General features: G+C 36.2%; 1 protein-coding gene across 2 annotated transcripts in view; it reads right to left on the bottom strand.

The window, feature by feature from the left end:
* Positions 1-518: 518 nt before the first annotated feature.
* Positions 519-26,586, bottom strand: part of STRADB (STE20 related adaptor beta) — a 35,457-nt gene continuing 9,389 nt past the window's right edge. For both annotated transcript variants that reach the window (XM_049615196.1, XM_049615195.1), the window contains 9 exons: positions 12,480-12,579; positions 8,218-8,339; positions 5,766-5,874; positions 4,605-4,728; positions 3,250-3,421; positions 2,849-2,953; positions 2,458-2,702; positions 1,799-1,841; positions 519-1,323 (listed from right to left, as the gene is read on the bottom strand). In XM_049615196.1, coding sequence (XP_049471153.1) covers positions 1,189-1,323; positions 1,799-1,841; positions 2,458-2,702; positions 2,849-2,953; positions 3,250-3,421; positions 4,605-4,728; positions 5,766-5,874; positions 8,218-8,339; positions 12,480-12,579 — 1,155 coding nt within the window. In that variant the 3' untranslated portion in view covers positions 519-1,188. The remainder of the gene's footprint in view (positions 1,324-1,798; positions 1,842-2,457; positions 2,703-2,848; positions 2,954-3,249; positions 3,422-4,604; positions 4,729-5,765; positions 5,875-8,217; positions 8,340-12,479; positions 12,580-26,586) is intronic.

The raw sequence follows: 26,586 nt of genomic DNA on the forward strand, positions 1-26,586 counted from the left end.
TCCTTTCCCTCCTCTACCTTGGCAGGTCTTCATGGCTTACTTGATGGAGTAACCTAAACATTCTTGAGGTGATCTGGCCAATAAACCTAAAAAGGTTTGTGTTTCAAATTGTCTATTCATTTTTACATTATTTGTCTCATTGTTTTAATTCTTTAGTCTTAAGACAATCATCTTAATCTTATTTAACATTACAGTAAAAATTATTTTAAGAAAATCCATTAACTAAGGTAGGTCCCAATTTACCACAAGGAGTACCAAATACTCCTTGAGGTACATCTCTTTTTTGCTAATAAGGTAAAACCATTAATTAAGATCTCTATGCCCTTAAATGTTGTATCCCCTACTGCAGCAAGAATAGTCCTATAAAGGGTCAGAACATCTTCTGCCTCATTGAATAAATACCAGGTCGTCTCCAATTCTTTACATTATGTAAATAATCTAGGGGCTTCCCTTGGCAACACAAATTAGAATCTGTGTTTTAGCTTTGTCAAATCACAAAGAAAAATAAAACCATAAACTCAATTTAATAAATCTTTATTGAGCTCCCACAGGGTGCATGAATTTAGGATCTATAACTTACATAAGTAGAAAAGTGTCACTTTAGCCTCTTAAAAATGAAAAAAAAAAGCACAAATTACAACTTCTTTATCATTTAATGTGAGTGAGGCTCAGTTTGATATTTAACAGAATAATATGGGAAGTATAAACATTTTCCCTTCTACCAAAAAAGGGTTTTGATGCCAGGATAAACTAGCCTGTTGGTCTAACAATAGCTGATCAAAAAGGCTAGAGAATCTGGAAGTAAAAAGTGTACTTGGAAGCACTGTCCTCTGAGGGCTCATTCCCCTGAGGGCAACAAAATGCTGAAAAAATTAAATGGCTCAAAACTTAAATTCAAAGATCAAGAAGAGGAATTAGTCACAGCTTGGGGAAAAAAATGAGAACAGAGGACACTAAATGTAACTAGATTCATAATTCTGAAGTTTTTCTGGAGTTGTAATAGAACTGTGAGTTAACCAAAAAGGATATAAACTCATGCTTCTTTGAACAGAGTGGTTTTAAACAATAGATTCTCCAGTGCAACAATGGTATTTTCAAGTATAATTCTAGTATTTGTACCTAGCAATACAGAAGAAAAGTAGCAGAGAGAAAGTGTCAAGTATCTAGGACATACAGGATTTGGCAGCCCTAGAATTCCCAGTTTGAGTCTTTTTCATCAGGAAAATCACATTCCGGCTCAGTCCAACGTGACACTGGAGACAGTGCTATTGATGGCTTAGGAGGCAACAGTGTAAGTATTGAGTCCTGGCTTTCTTCTTTCATCTGTTAAAGAAACTCAAAGCTATTGGTACATATGTCAGCAATAAATGATTTTTTAAAAAGTCATGTTAAGTGTTTAAAATATTTTTTAGGTATTTTCACTAATAATGCCTTTGATCATCTGAAAACAGGAAGAAGTAATAACCAAATAAACTGATCTTTATCAGAATTATTTTTCCCCTTCATCATTTCTAGCCAGCATAAAAAACTGTCTCTAAATTAATCAAAATATAAGCTGAGGGTATAGTAACATTTAATGACATTCTGGTTTTTATTCATTTTGTTTTGCAAAATGGAAATATTTTAGAAAGCCTATAATTGAACTACTACAAAAGTTTTCGTATTTTTAACTTTACTTTGGTAAGAAAGTCATTATTAAGAATCTTGGTTACCAAATTGTCCCTTTAAGCTAACAAGATTAAATGAATTTTTAATAGTAACTAAAAATATCTAGACAACAGAAGATATATCAGCTTACCTGTTTGAAGAACACATGGGACAATAAACTGCTTGCAGATGGTCTGATATTTTTTTTAATGTTATAAAAAAAAATAGAACGTTGTATTAGACTGTGTATTTTTAGGTGTAAAAAAGTATTAGAAATTAGATTCAGAGCTATAAAACTCAATACTAAAAAAAGAAAAAGAAATATCAGGAAGCCCAATTCTTAACTTTAACCTTGACTAATGGAAAGAATTGAGAGAGAACATTTATGGGGCACTTACTAGTTATAAGGAAGTGTGCTAGGCATTACGGGGCTAAAAAAGATAAGACACATCTTAAAGTACTAACATTAATGTATAGTTATGTAATAATTTACACTATTGTTACACAGAAACAACATTTTTGTACTGCTTGGAGCTTTCTAAAATGTATTAACATAAATACAGTAATTAATGTCCGGAAAGATGAACTGATTTTTACAAGGTGACTTAGGAAATGATACAGCTGAGATTGGAGCCCAAGTCTTCTGACTTCAGTATTATTCCCATTTGCTCATTGCCTCTATTTGTTTTTAGTTTTGATATTTTCTAGATTATAGTTTTTTGATCAAAAGATTGAGAAAAGAGACTTGAAAAGCTTCTATAAAAAATAAAACATGTAAGTTTGATGCTATTTAGAAGTGGCCAATATTACCTTTTCTCAGGATCTTGTTGCAAACAGAGCTGTACCAAGCTAAAGAAGGCAGGAGAGAAAGTTTTTGAGGATGGAGTTTGCAATCTGTCACTATTTACTGTTTGAGTTCCACTGGAGACAAGTACACTTTCTCCAATCCCAGAGTCTACACCTGATCGGGAATTCTTCATTCTGGATTCTGATTGAGGGAAGATACTGACATCCAATGGGCTGTAAGGAGGACCTTTCAGCTTCTGTAACAACATCTAAAAGAAAGAAAAGTTTCTTTCACCCTTTTCAGGGAAAATGTTAAAACAATAATAAAGATTCTAACAGACATTTTAACAGAAATTATCTAGAATATAAGGGATCTTATGAAGGGAAATTAGTTTGGGATTTTAGTAGCATTTACCTGAGTCCTATGCATGTCCTGGAAAGGTACCTTCCCACTGGCCAATTCACATGCTGTAATCCCAACACTGTAAATATCTGACTTTACATTATATCCATGTAAATCCTGTAGAACAATTAATTTGAAGTCCTTTAGTGAAAATAAAATAAAAAGTTATATATCTGTGTTTTTTTGAGAAAGGATGTTGAACAATGAAAAAAACTCATTAGGTGAGAAATCAAGATATACCTAATATATGGTATATACATTTTAAAATCCCTAACAATAATTTTGACAAGAAAGAGGAAAAGTCTTGCAGTAGGCCATTCACCAAGCCAAATCTAAGGGCACAATTGTCCTTTAGTCAAGCTCAGAAGACACTCAAGATGCACAGACAACCCAATGCAAAGGCCACACCTGACCTGTCTCAGTAGTTCTGGGCTCAGCCACGGCTGCACTGATGTGCTGAACTGTGGGAAATCATACACAGCCCTATGCCTCTGTCCATGCTTAACCAAACTATGCAGGTGGGACAGGCCAGAGAGGGTCACTAGGCCATCACCAGAAATGAGGATATGGCTGGCTTTAATACTCCTAGAACAAAAAGAAACAATCCTAAATACTAGGAAATTGGCCAATGAAGAATAAAAATCTGGTCAGAACAAATCCATGTATTCTCTTGGAAATTAAATACTCTTTATAAAACAGCACGCTTATATGTAAGTGTGCTTATACACACACATATACATATATACATACACACATATAAAATATTCAGGGAATTAGGAATCCTTTCAACTATTTAATATAGCATTAGAACAAGGGAAAATACAACTGACAGCTACATGTTTGGAAGTGATAATATTTTTTTTCAAACTTGGAATGGAATCACATTACTAATTTCACTATTTTAGGATACTGCTGTAAAATACCCAAGGAGAAGTCTAAAAAAATCAAGTAATATTTGAAGCATAGAGTTAGAATATAAAGTTAAATGCAGCATTATCCAATAAAAGGCAGCCTCCCCTGGTATTAACATCATTTATAAATATATGTCTTAACATAAAAATTTCTTTTTTCAAATAAATTATAAAAGAGACTCGTTCAGTAAAATACTGAATTTGGAAACTAAGGGAGTCTGGTTAAGTGTAGTAAAACCTTGATTAATTAGAATACGGTCTGTTAGAACTCATAGTTAACCAGAATGTTCCTAAAAATGAATAGTAAGAAAACAAGCTTTAAAGAGACTGAAACGAACTTTAAAAATAATTTAAAAAGAAAAACATCCCAGTATATCTTAAAACAGCATTGTTTTTAATGTTCAGTCAATTAGTTCTGCATCTATAGTTTAAAAACAAGAGAATTGATACTTAGTATGATAATCTCAAAGTGCTACAACATATTTAAGAAATTAACGAAAGGTTTAGTTCCAATTTGTACATAAATTTGTAAATATGACATAGAGCTATAAAGCAGATAAAGCAGCTCTTTATATGCTTAAGAGAAACAAAAGAGACAACAAGGATCCCATTACATAGAGTTTATACTCCACGAGGAAAGGCTCTCCACCAGAACACTAAGCACAGCATTTGGCAAAGAGGATGTGGTCTGAACATTTTTGGTGAGTGACCATAAAATGTAATAAGCATTTACTACTACTGGCCCCTTCCTCTCTCAATTTTCACTTATGAGTTTCCTATCTCTCCTAACACTCAACTGCTCCTTCCTAAAAGCTCCTTAAATGATTTCATTCTGTAAAATACAAATAAATAAATACCTGTGAATGCAGCCATTTTGGTGCAGATAGCTCAACCCTCTCACTGCTCCAAAGAGAATGTTTCTTATTAAAGTTTCACTCATTCCTTCAGGAAAGTAAGTCTTCAAGAGCTGACTTGCTGAACCTGAAAGAAACACCTGAAATCTTTAACTGAACATTGGTTTTGCTTCTAGCTATGTTTTAAATGTTCTTTTCAACTATAAATACACACACACACACACACACACACACACACACACCTGTTTTAGAGTCTACCTACTTTCCTATGCAAAGGTAGTTTTCCTTCAAGAATCTTTAAAAAGACTTTTCTAATGATACTCTAGAGATTAGAAAAGAGAATTAGCAATTTTCGGTATTACTTAAAAAAATACTGTATTTATATATTTTTAGACCCAGAGGCAATTCATCAAAGTTATCCTAAAGATCAAAGCTCTAACTCTTGAATACAGAGAACTGAGGGTTGATGGGGGGGTGGAAGAGGGGAAAATGGGTGATGGGCATTGAGGACGGCACTTGTTGGGATGAGCACTAGGTGTTTTATGTGAGCGATGAATCACGGGAATCTACCCCCAAAAACAAGAGCACACTGTATACACTGTATGTTAGCCAACTTGACAATAAATTATATTTTAAAAAATAAAAAATAAAAATAAAAGCTCTAGAATCCATTTGTTTATTTGTGCAATATAATTATTGAACACTTTGTGCAAGGAACTGTATGAGCACCAAAATGAAAAATACATACATGATCCTGCCCTCAAGAAGCTGAAGTACAGTAAAAGGAGACAGGTACACACACAGATGTTTATACTATAATAAAGTAAGTTTACAATGAGAGAAATAGGGACAGAGATGGTGTGCACAGGTGAAAAAACATTCTGCTTAAAGACTTATAGTGGCTCTCCATTGACAGAAGGGCAGGGAACTGAAGGGAAGAGAGAGCTTGTTCAAAGGCACACACTTCTTGGAGAAGCAGTAGTAGTTTCATTGATCATCAGGTCAACATGAACCAGATATGGAATTTATCATGAAATCTAGAATTGGCCACCAGATTTATAAATTAAAAGTAGTGAATCATAAATCTAAGATCCCACTCATCCTTATAAGTATGGCTTCCACGCTAAACTCTTGAGTTATTTTATGTAAGACAAGTTTTCTTACCATAGGCCATAAATGGAGAAATAACCCAAAGCCAGCTGCCAACAGTGAAAACAGTCCAATAGGTTGTAATATTGGGGTGCCGGAAAAAGTGGGACAAAATCACTGCTTTCTAGGATAAACACACAAGAGACAAGACATTTAAAACAACTTGTTTTTGCCTTGTGATGAAAATAACAGTAGAGGTGGCAGCTAACACTCAGCAGAATTTATTGATACCAAGCATTGTTCTTGGTGCTGCCATTTCTTTAAATCTCACCAACAAGACATTAAGTATGTCATATGATCATTCCTATTTTACAAGAGAGAAATAGGAAATAAGAAACATAGAAATAAGTTAGAAAACTTGTCCGAGAGCATATAATCAACAAAAGAAATAGAAGTGAGATGTGATCTCAGTCTGACTTCTGAGGTCATACTCTCAACATCTATACTATATTCTTAAAACAGAAACATTTAAAAATACATAAAACTGTGAAGATAATCACTTCTAACACTAAATCTCAGAGAGAACCACTGTTAACATTTCAGCATAATTTCTTTCAATCTTTTTTTCTGTGCAATACACATGTGCACATGTAAATACTTTAAAAATAAGGACAATATCAAAAAATGCTTTCCCTCTTTATATCAAAAATGATTAGTGACACAGCATAGATGGAGCTTAAGTGTATTATTTTAAGTGAAATAAGTCAGTGAAAGACAAATACCATATGATTTCACTCATATGTAGAATTAAAGAAACAAAGCACATTAACATAGGGGAAGGGGTAAGAAAAAGAGGGAGACAAACTCTCAACTATAGAGACTCTTAACTATAGAGAACTGAGGGTTGATGGAGGGGAGGGGTGGGCTAAATGGGCAATGGGCATTAAGGAGGACACTTGTGATGAGCACTGGCTGTTATATATAAGTGATGAACCACTAAATTCTACACCTGAAACCAATATGACACCATATGTTAACTAGAATTTATGTTCTTTAATGCTTACTTATTTTTCAGAGAAAGAGCACGAGCAGGGGAGAGGAAGAGAGAGAGGGAGACACAGAATCTGAAGCAGGCTCCAGGCTCCAAGGTGTCAGCACAGAGCCCAGAACAGGGCTCAAACCCACAAACCGTGAGATCATGACCTGAGCTGAAGTCAGATGCTTAACCGACTGAGCTGCCCAGGCGCCCTAGTTAACTAACTAGAATTTAAATAAAAACTTGAAATTAGTGCCACTCTGGAAAACAGTATGGCAGTTCCTCAAAAAACTAAAAATAGAACTACCCTACGACCCAGCAATTGCACTACTATTTATCCAAAGGATACAAAAATGCTGATTTGAAGGGGCACATGCACCTCAATGCTTATAGCAGAGCTTTCAACAATAGCCAAATTATGGAAAGAGCCCAAATGTCTGACTGATGAATAAAGAAGATGTGGTGTGTGTGTGTATATATATATACATTTATATGTATATATACACAACATACATACATAAATACACACACACACACACACACACACACACACTTGCTCTTTCAAAAATTTTAATTTCAATAAATATGCAGAGGTGCCTGGGTACACACACACACACACACACACACACACAATGGAATACTACTTGGCAGTCAAAAAGAATGAAATCTTGTCATTTGCAACAATGTGGATGGAACTGGAGAGAATTATGATAAGTGAAAGAAATCAGTCAGAAAAAGACAAATATATGATTTCATTCATATGTGGAATTTAAGAAACACAACAAATGAACATAGGGGAAGGGAAGGACAAATAAGATAAAAACAGAGAGGGAGGCAAACCATAAGAGACTCTTAAATATAGAGAACTGAGGGTTGCTGAAGGGGAGGTAGGTGGAGATGGGCCAAATGGGTGATGAGCTTTAAGGAGGGCACTTATTGGGATGAGCACTGGATGTTATATGTAAGTGATGAATCACTGGGTTCTACTCCTGAAACCAGTACTACACTGTATGTTAACTAACTTGAATTTAAATAAATTTGAAAAAATTTTTTTAATTTGAAATTGAAAAAAAATTAGTGACAATGAAAATGGTATTATAATATTCCTAAAATGCAATTCTGTTAAAATTTATTCATTCAGAAGTTAATTTTACTTAGCTGGATGAAAAGGAAACTGTATGCTTTTGTTTTTTCTATTTCCTCATTTGACTATTTGTGATTGGACTAAGATTATTGTAAATCTCCAGACCAACATTTTGAATATGATATTCATTTGAAGGAATTTACAGTAATTACCAAAGTTTGAATATATTTGTTCTTCTGTGGATCTGGATTCCAAGTATTCCTTCCAATTCTGTACTTGCATATTCATTAGAAGAAAGAAATCTAACTTCCTCTAACAGAAAGAAATATTAATTTGGTAAAAAAAATTCTTACAGATGTAATCTCCTCAAATAGACATTAAATAAATCATTTTTTTCATTTTGTTACCTGTAAAGCTTTCAGGCGTTCATCAGTGCAGTTTTCCAGATTTGTAATTTTTATAGTCACCAGTGTTCCTGTAGGAGTATGCCGGGCAAGATGAATAGAAGTCAAGTTGTCAAATCCTCTTCCTACATTCAGATGTAAAACTCATGTTAGTAACCAAAGAAGAAAAAAACTGACAATTTGGACAACATCAAAATTTAAAACTGCTCTTCAAGAAAATACTGTTAAGAAAACGAAAAGATAAGCCACTGGCTGAAAGTATTAACTATGCTTACATCCAGTATATATAAAAAATTCTTACAACTCTATACCAACAGAATTTTTACAATTCTATACAAACTTATACTAAATTTTAAAATATGCATAAGATTTGGGGTGTCTGGGTGGCTCGGTTAAGTGTCAGACTCTTGATTTCAGCTCAGGTTATGATCTCACGGTCTTTTAAAAAAAATTTTTTTTTAATGTTTATTTATTTTTGAGAGAGATGGAGACAGAATGCGAGTGGGTTAGGGGCAGAGAGAGAGGGAGACATAGACTCCAAAGCAGACTCCAGGCTCTGAGCTGTCAGCACAGAGCCCAACGCAGGGTTCAAACTCACGAGCTGCAAGATCGTGACCTGAGCCGAAGTTGGATGCTCAACCGACTGAGCCACCCAGGCACCCTACGATCTCACAGTCTTGAGACTGAGCCTTATGTCGGGCTCTGCACTGAGTGTGGAGCCTGCTTAAGATTCTCTTCACCTGCCCCTTCTCTGTGCTCACTCGCTTGCTCTTTCAAAAATTGTATTTTAATTTCAACAAATATGCAGAGGTGCCTGGGTGGCTCAGTTGGTTAAGCATCTGACTCTTGATTTCAGCTCAGGTCACAATCTCATGGTTTGTGGGTTCGAGCCCCGTGTTGGCCTCCGTGCTCACAGTGTGGAGTGGAGTCTACTTGGGATTCTCTCTCTCTCTCTCTCTCTCTCTCTCTCTGTCCCCTCCCCCTCATGAGCACACACTCTCTCAAAATAAACTTAAAAAAAATCTTAAATAAATAAAAATATTCAGATGATTAAATAGGCAATCCACAAAAAAAGATATAGGAATGTCCAATAAACACATGAAAAGATGCTCAAGATAGAGAAATGCAAATAAAAAACCACAATGATACACCATTACATATCTGTTATAATGGCTAAAATTGTGACCTGATAAACAAATTATGACAAATTCAAACAACAGGATACAATCAGCAATTCCTACACCACTGATGTCATTTCTGTCACATAAATGGTATCATAAAGAGTACAGTCTTTTGTGTCTAGCTTCTTTTACTTAGCATAATGCTTTTGAGTTTGTTCCATGTTGTTTTAATAGCTTCTTTCATTGCTGAGTAATAATCCATTACTATGGACAAGTCACTATTTATCCACTCATAAGTTGATAAATATTTGGGTTGTTTTCAGTTTTTGGTGACTATTAAGCTGCGAAAACATTCTTTAAGTAGACATATGCTTTCATTTCTCTTTGGCAGATCCTCGCAAGTGGGATTGCTGGGTCATGTGTATTTAACCTTATAAGAAGTTGCAAAACTGGTTTTAAAAGTGGATGAACCATTTTTAATCCCACAAACAATCTGTAAGAGCTATAGCTGCTTGACATACTCAACAGCATTTGGTATCATCAGTTTTTAAAATATAAAACACCTGGAGTGGCACCTATCAATAGGCATCTAATAAATGTTAGTTCCTCTCTCTTTCCACAGTCACCAAATTCTGCCACTTATCTTTGAAATGAAGTTAACCACAAATTCATCCCTTTCACTCCAGTGTCAGCATGACTGCCTTAGTTCAAGTCCTGTCCTCCTTTGCTGGTCAAATGTGGTGACTTCCTTATCATGTTCTACATTCTCAACTAAGACATGCTCCCAAATTACTGGGGGATCTACTTCAAAAGCCTATACCTAGGTCCAATTCACCAGAAATTTTGATTTGTTAGGTCTGTGATGGGATATAGGCATTGCAATTTTTAATTTTTTTTTTTAACGTTTTATTTATTTTTGAGACAGAGAGAGACAGAGCATGAACGGGGGAGGGTCAGAGAGAGGGAGACACAGAATCCGAAGCAGGCTCCAGGCTCTGAGCTGTCAGCACAGAGTCCGACGCGGGGCTCGAACTCACGGACCGCGAGATCATGACCTGAGCCGAAGTCGGCCGCTTAACCGACTGAGCCACCCAGGTGCCCCAAGGCATTGCAATTTTTAAAGACTCAGGTGATATGGATGATACTTCCAGTTGTAAATCACTATCTACATCTTCCAGACTGCTGCCTGGAATTGCTGCCAGTTTTCCCTCTAGAACTCAGCATTTTATCACTAGAAGAGTACTACCGTGCAGCACCTGAGATCTTAGACCCTCCAGTCAGAAAGGTTTGCTTTAAAATCACTAGTTGTAGGATTGCTACTTGAATTCTCAGAGCCTCAGTATCTTCATCAGCCAAATAGGAGTGGTAAAAGGCTGACATGAAAAACTACACATGAAATGTTCAGCTCAGTGCCTGTTAGATGGTATTATTACCATTGTCACTGTTCCACAATGTATCTCAAGCACAGAGGGAATAAATTCCAAACTTGTGGCTTAAATGCTTTGAGCAATGAAGTGGGTAAGTTGTGAGGGATGAGAGTCTGAACTTGTAAATACACCATATGAGGTCTTTCACAGGTGTTCCAAACCTCCCTTTCTAGATTTGTCTCCGACCACTGCCTACTCTTGTAGGCAACAAGTGGGGGGTTGTTTAGGTTCCCCTCTAACCATTCTTCCTCAGTCATCTACTGAAGTAATTCTGTTTTTACCTTTTTTGGGTTGACATCATCTGAATGTCCATTCTAATTTGGGGGCATTTTCCACTAGTGCTATTTTAGGAAAGGTCAGATCCTTATTTGCTCTTGGCTTCCTTGACCCTGCCATGTGAACATCAATGACCTATGCTTAGCTACCTGAAGGATGGAGTTAGTGACAAACAGAAGCAGAGGCAGTCAGAACTTCCTGCAGTGGGTTCCACTGTCTGGGATATAAGTACTCTAACAGGTAATACACTAACTAGGCTGTTCCTAGGCCATGGCCCTGGCTCTGGTTCTAGTTATGCAGCTTCGCTTAGCTTCTTCCAAGTCTATCTCTCTAGCCAATAATTCTGTCAGTTAGCAATATTGTTCAAAAAATTCCTCTCTTAAGTTAGTCAGGATTGTTTTCTGTTGTTTGTAACAAAAACCCTGACTAGAACATTCAGCAAACTTTTCCTCATTTTTCAGAATCCAGCTCATTTTTGCGATCTTTCTTGATTTTCACAGTAGTCAAGATGGATGGTCAGATGTTTCATCTTTTCTGTTCCTGTAATACTTAACACATCTCTACTTCAGTACTCTCCAGTACATAAACAAGGCTATCTTATGTGTTCAACTTCCCAGAAAGAATATGGATTCCTCAAGTGTTTTACATGGTTTTATATCCCTAGCATCTAACAGAGTATCTGTTTGCAATGTTTAATAGATGTTTCTGAATATTCACCACAAAAATTTCACATGTATATGGCTATAAACAATAATTCATCTTGTTCCAAACTTAACTGAGAAAGGTGTTTACTATAAATGGGGTTTTAGGTAAGTTTTTGTTTTGTCTTGTTTTGTTTTTGAAAGATAGTGCATGCAGGTGTGACTAGAGTAGGGGTATCAGCAGAGGGGGAGAGAGAGAATCTTAAGCAGACTCCATGCCCAGTGTGGAGCCCAACCTGGGGCTCAATCTCATGAACTGTGAGATCATGACCTGAGCTGAAATCTGAGCCACTAAGGTGACCCTAGGTAAGTTTTTAAGTTAAAAGAAACTTGGTTAAAAGACTGTCACTAAAAAGATTTACATGATTTTTCATACCGAGTATAAATTATAGACATAAAATCAGAAGATTCCTAAAGACACAAATTTATTTGTAAAGACACAAATAATATTATTTATAAAGACACAAATTTATTTATAAAGACACAAATAATATTTAGATTACTTAGTGTCTTCCTTCTCTAAAAATACTTGAGTGAAAAAGTAAAAATTTTAGAAAGTAATCTTGAAAATTGGGGCTGCTATTTTAGGGAAGACATAAAATTAATAGATCCATCTGACTGACACAATTAACATGTAGCCTTATTAACATAGGTGACAACAGAAAAAGACCCACTCACAAAATAATCTTTGTGTCATCAATTTCATTTCTAACAATGAAGGATCAATTCAGGATAATTACCAATTTCCACTTGGAGTTCATAGTGAGAAACATTGGTGGAACAGATCACATCCTTGGCTCTAGTGGATGAAGGCAACTGGGAAAAGGGTAGCTCATCAACCTGCATTGTTTTAAAAAGAGGAAAACAAAATAAACTTTTTTGGTTCCCCATTTTAGTCCCCTACCCTAATATAAAATACTGATATTTTAGTTTCAAACACAATGCTCATTAGGAAAGCACTGGAGGGTGGCTTAAGACACTGTTTCAAAATCTAAGAAGAGTTTACAATTGCTAATAAGTGGTTAGTTAAAAAGCTATCAGCACGTAAAGGGGGACAGGGTGGGAAAAGCAGATTTATAGGTAGCAAAGAATAGTTTCCTGCACAATTTCCAGTAAGCACTTTTAGGAATTGCTAGAAATGGCTGTTAATTCCTGAGGTTATCTAATAAACACATCAAGGGTAGAAATGCAGGGACCTGTCCAGAATATTCTATACTTTTACTCTTGCTTCAAGTGGTTGCCAGTTGTATCTATTATACATACAGGTACCTGACTCAGCTAGTGGAGGTATTAACAATTCAAGGAAAAATTTCCACATTGCAGCCTATTAAAATTGCTGAAGTTTTTCACAAGATTGAATAAATCAGAAGGGAGATCAGAAAGAAAAATAAACCCCAAGAGTTGGAAGAATAGGGTACAGACTTCCCGAATACCAATATGAGGTCTCATGGGGGTGCTTTAGGGTCAGAGTTCTAGGTTTGCACCAGATCCCAGTGGCAGTGAAAATGACATGCACACAGAAGAGAGAAGAGGCCAATACCACTCGTGTCATATGATAGCAAAGAGGACCTCCCAAAAGACACAGTACTCCAAAAGACACTTGGAAGGATTTACAGGCATTGGTAGGTGGCAACAATTTTATTACTGCCTCCAAGATAGAGATAAGGAAATGTGGGATTAGAAATGATATTACTGTGTGTTAGGAATTGTACTGACCACTTTTTACATCCTTGATTCTACATGTTCCCTAAACTTCTAAAAGAGCACAAAAAATATAATTATAAGCTCACAGCTAAAGATGAATAAAGGTGAATACTGTTCAAGAGGAGTGAAAGACTAAAATTAGAATTAATCCTAATAAAGGAAAAAAATCTAAATAAATCAATTTTATTTCATTGTAACAGGTAACCTTCAAATAAACTCAGATTTAAAGAACACAAATAAGAGATAGAAAAACATACAACAATTTTTTTTAATTTTAAAGTAATAACCTGTAAGCCTGTCAGGAAGGCTAGAGCACAGAATAAACTGAAGCTTACAGTTCACTGCTTGAAAAAAAATGGCAATAGGTTACCAGATAATGGACTAAAATCAGGCTAATCAACCTTTTCTTTGCTTCCATCTCATTGATTAAGGAAATAGTCTTCTTTAAAATAGAAGGGGCACATGTGTTATAAATAAGTAGCTGAATTCTAAAACTGTTTTAAATAAGTTCAAAGCTACAGGCCAGACATAATTAAATCTAGGATATTAAGTGTGCAGATGTAGTAAAACTGAGAAGAATGAAAATAGTAAAACATTGACTCAATTTTCAAAAAAAGTGTGAAAACTACAAAGGGGTAATAAGCCTTGATGCAGTTGCCCAGTAAAGTCTAAAATCAAATTACTACATAGATGAATTATAGACACTTAAGAAAACAACATGGTAATCATAAGAAGACAGTATAGGTTTACTACGAGTAAATCATCCTAAACTAAGCTCACTTCTCTTTTTGATTTGATGACTAGAAAATTAGAAAGCAAAAATCATGGCATGGTCAGTGTTCAAGGGAAGATGATAAGAGTAGGAAGATCCTAAGCTCACTTCATCCCACAGACACAGCTAAATAACCCGTATCAGTGTAAATAACCCAGAAAATGACCTAAAGACTGGCAGAACGGACCTTCCACAGCTAATTGTACAGAAGAGACCACATCAAAAAAAAAAAAAAATGGTAGGACGTGCAGACATATGGTCTGGAACCAAACTGACCCACAAGACTATCTGCAGGAGGGAAAGACACCACAAGCACAGAGAAAGGAGAGAGGCACATGGGTGGCTCAGTTGGTTAAGCATCCAACTTCAGCTCAGGTTATGATCTCGAAATTCATGGGTTTCAGTCCTGCATTGGGCTCTGGGCTGACAGCTCAGAGCCTGGAGCCTGCTTCAAATTCTCTGTCTCCCTCTCTCTCTGCTCCTCCCCTGCTTGCACTCTGGTCTCTCTGTGTCTCTCAAAAATAAATAAATGTTAAATTATTTTTAATAAAAAAAAGGAGAGAAGCAGACCCCACACCAGGCATGGGTGACCAGCACTGGGAAAATGAATCCCCACATTATATGACTTTGAAAACCAGAGAGGCTTAACTTCATGAGTTTTGTCAATCAGTGGAGCTTGACACCTGATAATTTCAAAATCAGCAGGCTCAGCTCTGGGAGAGCCAGAGCATAACAATCACACTGAGATAAGGCACTAAAGTAGTAGTTTGAAAAACACCTGTGGTATATAGAAAGATTTATTTTCTAATTTCTGAAGATGTTCTAGAGGGGCAGGAATTTTAGGAGACTTACCCAAGAACAAAAGAGCTAGAGGTGCCATTTCTCTCCCCAACCCCCAAACTAAAGACATGGGACACCCACAAGAACACTCTCCTATGAGCTCACTAACAGCGTGCCCCACCCCCATGTTCTCCTGTAGACCTGAGTTCAGCAGGAGTCCATCCAAGGCAGTGTCACAGGCATGGCATTGAGCAAGCAGCCCAGACAGTAGCCAGTACCACTCCAAAGTGACTCCTGCTGTAGGGAGAGGGGAAGATAACCACACATACCACTCTGATTCTGACCCTAGCAGTGGGTGGGGGCAAACATCTGGTCTGACTGCAGGCCCCACCCACCCACAAAAGCTTCTCAAGGGACAACACTGGGATAGCACCCTGCAGTCTGGTACGACCATAGCCCTGACCCACCTTAAGTCCAAGGCATCCTCAAACTCACCATTCAAAATACAAGGACTAAAACCTGCCAACAACAGGAAAAGAGAGCCACTGCAGATTACTGGACTAAAGGCAAACACAGCTTACCCACAAGAGGGAGCACAAAACACATATAGGAGACATCCCTAAAGCACCTGTTTCTAGTGAAGAGGGGACACTGCACTGCATAGCACTATAGAACCTCTTCTTCAGGTGGCCACTACTTTCAAGAGCAGGAGACACAGCTAACTTTCCTAACACAGAGAGAGAGAGTTAGAAAAAATGAGAAGACAGAGAAATATGTTCCAAATGAAAAGGCAGGACAAAGTCACAGCAAAAGAGCTAAACAAAGCGGGGATAAGTTATATGCCTGATAAATAATTTAAAGTAATGGCCATAAAGATACTCACTCGACTTGAGAAAAGAGAGGAGGATATCAGTGAGACCCTCAACAAAGAGATAGAAAATATAAAAAAGAACCAAACAGAGATGAAGAACATAATAATTCAAATTAAAAATACACTATAAAGAATAAACAGTAGACTAGAGAAGGCAGAACAGATCAGTGACCTATAAGACAGAGTAATAAAAAATAATCAAGCTGAACAGCAAAAAGATGAGAATAGATTAAGGGAACTCAGTGATACCATCAAGCCCAATAACATTTGCATTACAGGGATCCCAGAAAGAGAAGAAAAAGGGGGCAGAAAATTTATTTGAAGAAATAATAGATGAAAATGTCCCAAATCTGGGAAAGGAAACAGAAATCCAGGCAGGCACAGAGAGCTCCCCAACAAAATCAATCCAAGGAGGTCCACACCAAGACATATAATTAAAATGGCAAAAGGCAGTGATAATAAGAAAATTTTATAAGGAGCAAGAAAACAGTTACATAAAAGAGAAACTCCATAAGACCATCAACTGATTTTTCAGCAGAAATTTTTCAAGCCAGAAGCAAGGGGCATGATATATTCCAAGTCCTAAAAGAAAAAAACAAAAACAAAAACTGAAACCAAGAATACTCTATCCAGGAAGGCTATTTCTTCAGAATAGAAGAGATAAAGAGTTTCCCAAACAAAAGATAAAGGAATTTATCACCACTAAACCAGCATTACAAGAAATGTTAAAGGGTATTCTTTCAGTGGAAAGGAAAGACCATAAGCAGGAGTAAAAAAAAAAAAAAAAAAAAAAAAAGGAGGCACAAATGCAGTAAAATTAACTATATCTATAAAAATTAGTCAAAGGACTCACAAAATAAAAAAGATGCAAATTATAAGACCAAATACATAAAAGGTAGGGGTGAGAAGAGTGAAAATTTACTGCTTTTAGGAAGGATTCAAATTTAAGCTAGCATCAACTTAATATAGACTGCTATATATAAACCTAACAGTAACCACAAATCAAAAACCTATAATAAATAAGCAAAAAATAATCTAACCATATAAAAAGAGCCATCAAACCATGAAAAAAAGCACAAGACCAGAGAACCACAAAATCAACAGTGAAACAAGTAACAAAATGGCAAAAAGTACATACTTATCAGTAATTACTTTGAATGTAAATGGGTTAACACTACAGTCAAGAGACACAGGGTAGACAGAAGAGTTTTGCAGGGCCTCAGTTCCAGCGGAGGTGGTGACAGGTATCATTTCACAAGCAGACCAGAGTACACCTAGTTAAAAGTTGCCACATTCAGGCCAGAGACCAAACACTGCCCATACTAGGCAAGGAGAACCTCTGCAGATGACTGTCTTGAAGAATAGAGCAGCCAGAACACAACAGCAGAGTGCATGAAGCACATACTAGAGACATTTCCTGAAGTGGCAGGCCCTCAGCACTACGTGATCTCTTGTTCATGGCCATTACTTTAGGAGCAGGAGACATAACTTGCTTTTCTAACACACATGAGCAGGCAGAGATTTAGACAAAATGACAGTGGAATTTTTTCCAAATGAAAGAACAAGGTAAGGCCACAGCCAGAAACCTAGGCAAAACTGATATAAGTAACATGATTGATGGAAAATTTAAAGCAACTCTCATAAGGATATTCACTAGGCTTGAGGAAAGAGTGGAATACAACAGTGAGACATCAGAGATGAAGAGTATAATCATCAAGATTAGAAACATGCTTGATGCACAATGAACACGAAGCTAGAAGAAGCAGAGAAACAAATTAACGACACAGAAGACAAAGTAATGGAAAACAATGAAGCTAAACAAAAGACAGAAAGAATTATGTAATATGAGAATAGACTTAGGGAACTCAGTGACTCCATCAAATGGACTAACATTTATATTATAAGAATCCCAGAAGAAGGAGATATAGAAATGGGCATGAAATTTATTTGAAAAAATAATAGCTGAAAACTTTCCTGATCTGGGAAGGGAAATGGACATCCAGATCCAGAAAGCAGAGAATTCCCATCAAAATCAACAAAAGTTGGCCAACACCAACACATTGTAATTAACTTTGCAAAATACAGTGATTAAGAAAAAAATCTTAAAAGCAGCAAGACAAAGGAAGTCAGTAACTTACAAGGGAACACTCATAAGGCTAGCAGGAGATTTTTCAACAGAAACTTTTCAGGCCAGAAGGGAGTGGCATGATATATTCAAAGTGCTAAATGGGAAAAATGTGCAGCCAAAACTACTGTATCCAGCAAAGCTATAATTCACAATAGAAGGAGAGATAGAGTTTCCCAGACAAAGACTAAAGAGGTTCACAACCACCCTCTTGCACTGTTGGTGGGAATGCAAACTGGTGTAGCCGCTCTGGAAAACAGTGTGGAGGTTCCTCAAAAAATTAAAAATACAACTACCCTACAACCCAGCAAGAGCACTACTGGGATCTGTCCAAAGGATACAGGAGTACTGATTCACAGGGGCATATGTACCCCAGTGTTTACAGCAGCACTTTCAAAAGAGCCAAATTATGGAAAGAGCCTAAATGTCCATCAACTGATGGATAAAGAAGACGTGGTTTTTTTTTTTTTTTTTTTTGCAGACCCCCCTTCATTTTATTTTTTTTCAATATATGAAATTTATTGTCAAATTGGTTTCCATACAACACCCAGTGCTCATCACAAAAGGTGCCCTCCTCAATACCCATCACACACCCTCCCCTCCCTCCCACTCCCCATCAACCCTCAGTTTGTTCTCAGTTTTTAACAGTCTCTTATGCTTTGGCTCTCTCCCACTCTAACCTCTTTTTTTTTTTTTCCTTCCCCTCCCCCATGGGTTTCTGTTAAGTTTCTCAGGATCCACATAACAGTGAAAACATATGGTATCTGTCTTTCTCTGTATGGCTTATTTCACTTAGCATCACACTCTCCAGTTCCATCCACGTTGCTACAAAGGGCCATATTTCGTTCTTTCTCATTGCCATGTAGTACTCCATTGTGTATATAAACCACAATTTCTTTATCCATTCATCAGTTGATGGACATTTAGGCTCTTTCCATCATTTGGCTATTGTTGAGAGTGCTGCTATAAACATTGGGGTACAAGTGCCCCTATGCATCAGTACTCCTGTATCCCTTGGGTAAATTCCTAGCAGTGCTATTGCTGGGTCATAGGGTAGATCTATTTTTAATTTTCTGAGGAACCTCCACACTGTTTTCCAGAGTAGCTGCACCAGTTTGCATTCCCACCAACAGTGCAAGAGGGTTCCCGTTTCTCCACATCCTCTCCAGCATCTATAGTCTTCTGATTTGTTCATTTTGGCCACTCTGACTGGCGTGAGGTGATATCTGAGTGTGGTTTTGATTTGTATTTCCCTGATAAGGAGCGATGTTGAGCATCTTTTCATGTGCCTGTTGGTCATCCGGATGTAGAAGACGTGGTTTATATATATAATACTATTTGGCAATGAGAAAGAATGAAATCATGCAATTTGCAGCAATGTGGATGGAACTGGAAGGTATTATACTAAGTGAAATAAGTCAGTCAGAGAAAGATAGATATATATTTTCACTCATGTGTGGAATTTGAGAAACTTAACAGAAGACCATGGGGGACAGGAAGGGGAAAAAATAGTTACAGACAGAAGGGGGGGAGGCAAACCATAAGACACTCTTAAATACATAGAACAAATTGAGGGTTGATGGAGAGGTGAGGGAGAGGGGAAAATGGGTGATGGGCACTGAGGAAGGAAGTTTTTTGGATGAGCACTGGGTGTTGTATATAAGCGATGAACCATGGGAATCTACCCCCTAAAACCAAGAGCACACTGTACACACTGTTATGTTAGCCAATTTGACAATAAATTATATTAAAAAAATAAATAAAAAATAAAGTAAAATACAACCTCCAGAAAAAAATAAAGGGGTTTGTGACTACTAAACCAGCCCTGCCAGAAGTATTAAAGGGGACTCTTTGAGTGGAGTTGAGGGGAGACCAAAAGTGATGGTATAAAGGTAAGAAACACAAAAGAAGTAAAAATGCGTATCTCTGGAAAAAAATCAAAGAACACACACACACACACACACACACACACACACACACACACAAAGAATATAAAATAACACATACCTAAAATGAGGGGAGGAGAGGAGAAAAGAATGGGTTCACACTTAAATGACCAGCAACTTAATATACATGCTATATGAAGAAGAGGTTATAAACAAACCTAATGGTAACCATAAATCAAAAACCACATGTATGGGCATTTGGGTGGCTCAGTTACTTGAGCATCTGACTTGATTTCAGCTCAGATTATGGTCCAACGGTTCATGGGTTTGAGCCCCATGCTGGGCTCCACATTGACAACATGGAGCCTGCTTGGGATTCTCTCTCTCCTCCTATCTCTACTTCTCTCTCTCTCACTCTCTCAAAAATAAGCATTTATTTAAATATTATTTTTTTTAATGTTTATTTAGTTTTGAAGGAGAGAGAGACAGAGAGTGAGTGAGGGAGGGACAGAGAGAGGGAGACACAGAATCTGAAGCAGGCTCCAGGCTCTGAGCTGTCAATGCAGAACCAGACATGGGGCTTGAACTCATGAAGTATGAGATCATGACCTGAGCCAAAGTCAGACGTCCAACCGACTGAGCCACCAAGGTGCCCCCCAAAATAAACATTTAAAAAAAAAACCCACAAATAAATAAGCAAAGAATAAAGAAAAGACTTCTAATATATCACTACAGAAAATCAGCAAACATGAAAAAGACAAGTAAGGATCAGAGGAAAGCTCCAGAAACAACCACAAAACAAGTAACAAAATAGCAATAAATTTATATCTATCAATAATTACTTTGAATGTAAATGGAATAAACATTCCAATCAAAAAATATAGGGTGTCAGGAGGGAGAAGAAAACAAGACCCATCTTGCTGCCTGTAAGAGAAGAATTTTAGACCTAGAGTCACATGCAGAGTGAAAGTGAGGGGTTGGAGAAACATTTATTACGCAAATGACCATCAAAAGAAAGCCAGAGTACCAATACATGTATTAGACAAAGTAGACTTTAAAACAAAGACTCTAAGGGGACAAAGAAGGATTCTACATAATAACATAAGGGATACTCCAACAAGAAAATATAACAATTGTAAATATTTATGCACCCATATGGAAGCACCCAAATACATAAAACAATGATTAACAAACATAAAGGAACTAATCGATAATAATACAGTAACAGTAGAGGACTTTAATTCCCCATTAACATCAGTGGACAGATCATCTAACAGAAAATAAATAAGGAAACAATGACTTTGAATGACACGCTGGACAGAGGGATTTACCAGATATATTCAGAACAATCCATTCTCAGACAGCAGAATATGCATTCTTTTCAAGTGTACATGGAACATTCTCCAGAAGACATCACATAATAGGTCACAAAATAAGTGTCAACAAATTCAGTAATATCAAAGACACATCATGCACCTTTTCTAACCACAATTGTATGAAACAAGAAGTATAAGAAAGAACACAAATATATGGAGGTTAAATAACGTGGTACTAAACAATGAGTGGTACTAAACAATGAATTCTTTATTGAATTCTTTCAATAAAGAAATCAAGGAGGAAATAAAAATATACATGGAGACAAATGAAAATGCAAACATAAAAATCTTGGGGATACATCAACAGTGGTCTAAGAGGGAAGTTTATAGAAATACAGGTCTGCCTCAAGAAGCAAAAATAATTCTGAAATAATGTAACTTTACCCTTAAAGGAGCTAAAAGAAAAAGAAGAAGAAGAAGAAGAAGAAGAAGAACCCAAACCTAACAGAAGGAAGGAAAGATTAGTATAGAAATAAATGATATAGAAACAAAAACTATAGAACAATGAAACCAGGAGCTGGTTCTTTGAAAAGTCAACAAAAATAAACCTTTAGTCAGATTTATCAAAAAGAAAAGAGTAAGGTCCCAAATAATAAAATCACAAATGAGAGAGTAGACATGACAACCAACATCAAAGAAATACAATTATAGGAGGATATTATGAAAAGCTATATGACAACAAATTGAACAACCTAGAAGAAATGGATAAATTCCTAGAAACAAATAAATTACCAAAATTGAAATCAGGAAGAAACAGAAAATTTGAACAGATCGATTACCAACAAAGCAACTGAATCAGTAATCAAAAAACTCTCAACCAAAGTCCAGGGCCAGACGGCTTCACAGGCAAATTCTAGCAAACATTTAAATAAGAGTTGATACCTATCCTCTCAAACTGTTCCACAAAAAGAAGAGCAAGGAAAACTTCCAAATTCATTCTATAAGGCCGGCATTACCCTCATACCAAAACCAGATAAAGACACCACAAAAAAAGAGAACTACTGACCACTATCTCCAATGAACATAGTTGCAAAAATTCTCAACAAAATAACAGCAACAGAATCCACCAATACCTTAAAAAAAATCACTCAGTACAATCAAATGGGATTTATTCCTGGGATGCAAGGGGAGTTCAATATTCACAAATCAATGTGATACATGGCATCAATAAGAAAGAGCAAGGTTAAAAACCATATAACTTCAATAGATGCAGTAAAGCATTTGACAAAATACAACAATCATGATAAAAACCCTCAACAAAGTAGGTTTAGAGAAGCACATCTCAACATAGTAAAAGCCATATGTTAAAAACCCACAGCTAACATCATGCTCAATGGTGACAAACTGGGAACTTTTCCTGTAAGATCAGGAGCAAGATAAGGATATCCATTTCCATTACTTTTATTCAACATAGTACTGGAAGTCCTAGCCACAACAATCAGACAACAAAAAGAAATAAAAGGCATCCAAATCGGTAAGGAAAAAGATAAACTTTCACTATTTGCAGATGACATAATACTACATACAGGAAACCCTAAAGACTCCAAAAAACTACTAGAAATGATGAAAGAATTCAGGAAGGTTACAGAACACAAAACCAACAGACAGAAATCTGTTGCATTTCTCTACACTAAAATGATATAGCAGAAACAGAAATTTAAAAAACAATCCCACTTACAGTTGCACCAAAAATAGTAAAATATATAGGGGTGCTTGGGCGGCTCAGTTGGTTAAGCACCTGACTCTTGGTTTCGGCTCAGGTCATGATCTCATGGTTTGTGAAACAGAGCCCTGAATCAGGCTCTGTGCCGACAGCATGGAGACTGCTTGGGATTCTCTCTCTCCCTCTCTCTCTGTCCCTCAACTGCTCACGTGTATGTGCTCTCTCAAAATAAATAAACATTAAAAAATATCTAGAAATAAACTTAACCAAAGAGGTGAAAGACGTGTACTCTGAAAACTATAAAAAAACTGATGAAAGAAATTAAAGATGACAAAATGGAAAGATATTCCACACTAATGGACTGGGAAAACCAATACTGTTAAAATGTCCATACTACCAAAAGCAATCTACAGATTTAATTCAATTACTACCAAAATTCTAACAGCATTTTCCATAGAACTAGAACAAATAACCCTAAAATTTGTGTGGAAACACAAAAGACCTCAAATAGCTAAAGCAATCTTGAAAAGGAAAAACAAAACTGGAAGTATCACACTCTCAGCTATAGTAATTAAAACAGTATGGTACTAGTAGAATAACAGACACATAGATCAGTGGAACAGAATAGAGAGCCCAGAAATAAACTCATGATTAGTCAGTTAATCTATGACAAAGGAGGCAAGAATATGCAATGGGATAAATACAGTCTCTTCAACAGTGTTGGAAAAATTGGACAGCTACATGCAAAATAATGAAACTGGACCACTTTCTTATACCATACACAAAAATGAATTCAAAATGGATTAAGGACCTAAATGTGAGACCTGAAACTGTAAAAATCCTAGAAGAGTGCACAGGCAGTGCACTAATGTAACACTGTATTTACCTGATATTAACCCATAGAAACATTTTTCTGGATATGTCTCCCAAGGCAAGAGAAGCAAAAGCAAAAATAAACTGAGACTGTATCCAAATAAAAAGCTTCTGCATAGCAAAGGTAACAATCAGCAAAATTAAAAAGCAATCTACTGAATGGGAAAATAGATTTGCAAAAGATATACCCATCAAAGGGTTCATCTCCAAATATATAAAGAATTTATATAACTCAACATTCAAAACACAAATAATCCTATTTAAAAATGGGCAGAGGACAGGAAGAGTCATTTCTCCAAAGAAGACATACAGATGGTCAACAAACACATGTAAAGATGCTCAACAGCACTAATCAGGGAACTGCAATTTAAAACCACTAAGAGATATCACCTCATACCTGTCAGAATGGCTAAAATCAAAAACACAAGAAACAAGTGTTAGCAAGGTTGTGGAGAAAAAGGAACCCCTTGCACTCTTGGTAGGAATACAAACTGGTACAGCCACTGTGGAAAGCACTATGGAGGTTCCTCAAGAAATTAAAAAAAGAATTACCATATGATCCAGTAATGCCACTACTGGGTATTTACCCAAAGAATATGAAAACACTAATTCAAAAAGGTATATGCATCCTTATGTTTACTGCAACATTATTTACGATAGACAAAATATGAAAGACACCCAAGTGTCCACTAATAGATGAATGGATAAAGAAGATGTGCTATACACCACAGAATATTATTCAGCCATAAGAAAGAATGAAATCTTGTCATTTCTAACAACATGGTTGGATCTAGAGGGTATACTGCAAAGTAAAATAAATCAGTCAGAGAAAGACAAATACCATATTACTTCACTGAAATGTGGAATTTAAGAAACAAAAGAAATGAACAAAGAAAAAAAAGAGACAAACAAAAAACCAAACTCTCAAATATAGAGAACAAACATGTTTACCAGAGGGGGGTGGGTCAGGGGACTGGTGAAATAGGTAAAGGGGATTAAGAGCACATTTATCATGATGAACACTGAGTAACGTATAGAATTGCTGGAGCACTATATTTTACACTTAAAAGTAACATAACACTGTATTTTAAGTACACTGGAATTAAAAAAAAATCATGGCAGGTTCTTGTTCATGTTAAATTTTTTAGTAACTTCCTAAAAATTCAGAGGACCTGCTTAATGACTAATCTGCAAAGGAAATCATGAAATCAATTTCAATAAAATACTTAAAAATTAACTTAATCAAGAAGTGAAAGTTGTACAATGAAAACTACAAAACATTGCTAAAAGAAATTAAGGAAGACATAAATAAATAAATGGGAACACATTTCATGTTCATTGATTGGAAGACTTAATATTATTAAAACTTCAGGGACCCTGAATGATTCAAATAATCTTGAAAAGAAGAATAAAATCGGAGGACCAACTCCTCCTGATTTTGAAACTTATTTTAAAGCAATAGTAACCAAAACAGCATGGTACTGAAATAAAGACAGAACTATAAGCCAATGGAAGAAATAGAGAGCCCAGAAATAATCCCTCACATCTATGGTCAAATGGCATTCGGCAAGGGTTGCCAACACCATTCAATAAAGCAAGGATGGTATTTTCAGCAAATCGGCTAGAAAAAGTGTATATCCACATGCAGAAGAATGAAGTTGGACCCTTATCTAACACCATACACAAAAATTAACTCAAAATCAATCAAGGACTTAAATTTAATACCTAAAACAATAAAACTCTTAGAAGACATAGGACAAAAGCTTTATGACACTGGATTTGGAGATGATTCCTTGGATATGAGAGCAAAGATATAAGGTTTAAGTAAAAAAAGAAAAGCAGACCAAGCGGACTTTGTGTAAATTTTTAAATTCTGTGCATCAAAAAACATACATCAACAAAGTTAAAAGGCAACCCATAGTGTGGGAGAAAACATTTGTAAACATCTTTTAAGGTGTTAATATCCAGAATATATATAGAACTCCTAAAATTCAACAACAAAAAAGCAAACAACCCAATTTAAAAAAGGGCAGAGGACTTGAATAGAGATTTCTTCACAGAAGACACACATGTGGCCAATAAGATGAAAAGGTGCTCAACATCACTAATCATTAGGGAAATGTAAATCAAAACTATGAGATACCACCTCACACCCATTACATTGGCTACTATCAAGAAACAGAAAATGAAGAGGTGTTGGTTAGAATGTAAAGAAATTGGAACTCTTATGCACTGTTGGTGAGAATGTAAAATGGTAGAACCAGTGATGAAAACAGTATGGTTTCCAAATTAAATTCCAAATTAAAATGGAATACCATATGTATGAGGCAGTAGTTCCACTTCCGGGTATATACCAAACAGAACTGAAATTAGGGTCTTAAAGAGATATCTGCATATCCGTGTTCATAGCAGCATTATTCACAATAGCCACAAAGTGAAAGCAACCCAAGTGTCCATCAACAAATGAGTGGATAAGCAAAATGTAGTATATACACACAATGCAACATTTTCAGCCTTAAAAAATAAGGAAATTCTACAATTTGTTGCAACACAAATGAACCTTGAGGACATTAAATGAAATATAATTCAGTCACAAAAAGGCAAATACAGTATGATTCCACTTATATTAGGTACTCAGTGTAGTCAAAAATCATAGAAACAAAGCAGAATGGTGGTTGACGGGAGCTGGGGAGAGGGGAAATTGGGAGTTATTGTTTAATGGATACACAGTTTCAATTTTATAAGATTAAAAGAGTTATAGAGATGGATGGTGGCAATGGCTGTGCAACACTATGAA

The sequence above is a fragment of the Panthera uncia genome (assembly GCF_023721935.1).
Source record: "Panthera uncia isolate 11264 chromosome C1 unlocalized genomic scaffold, Puncia_PCG_1.0 HiC_scaffold_3, whole genome shotgun sequence".
Taxonomy (NCBI): domain Eukaryota; kingdom Metazoa; phylum Chordata; class Mammalia; order Carnivora; family Felidae; genus Panthera; species Panthera uncia.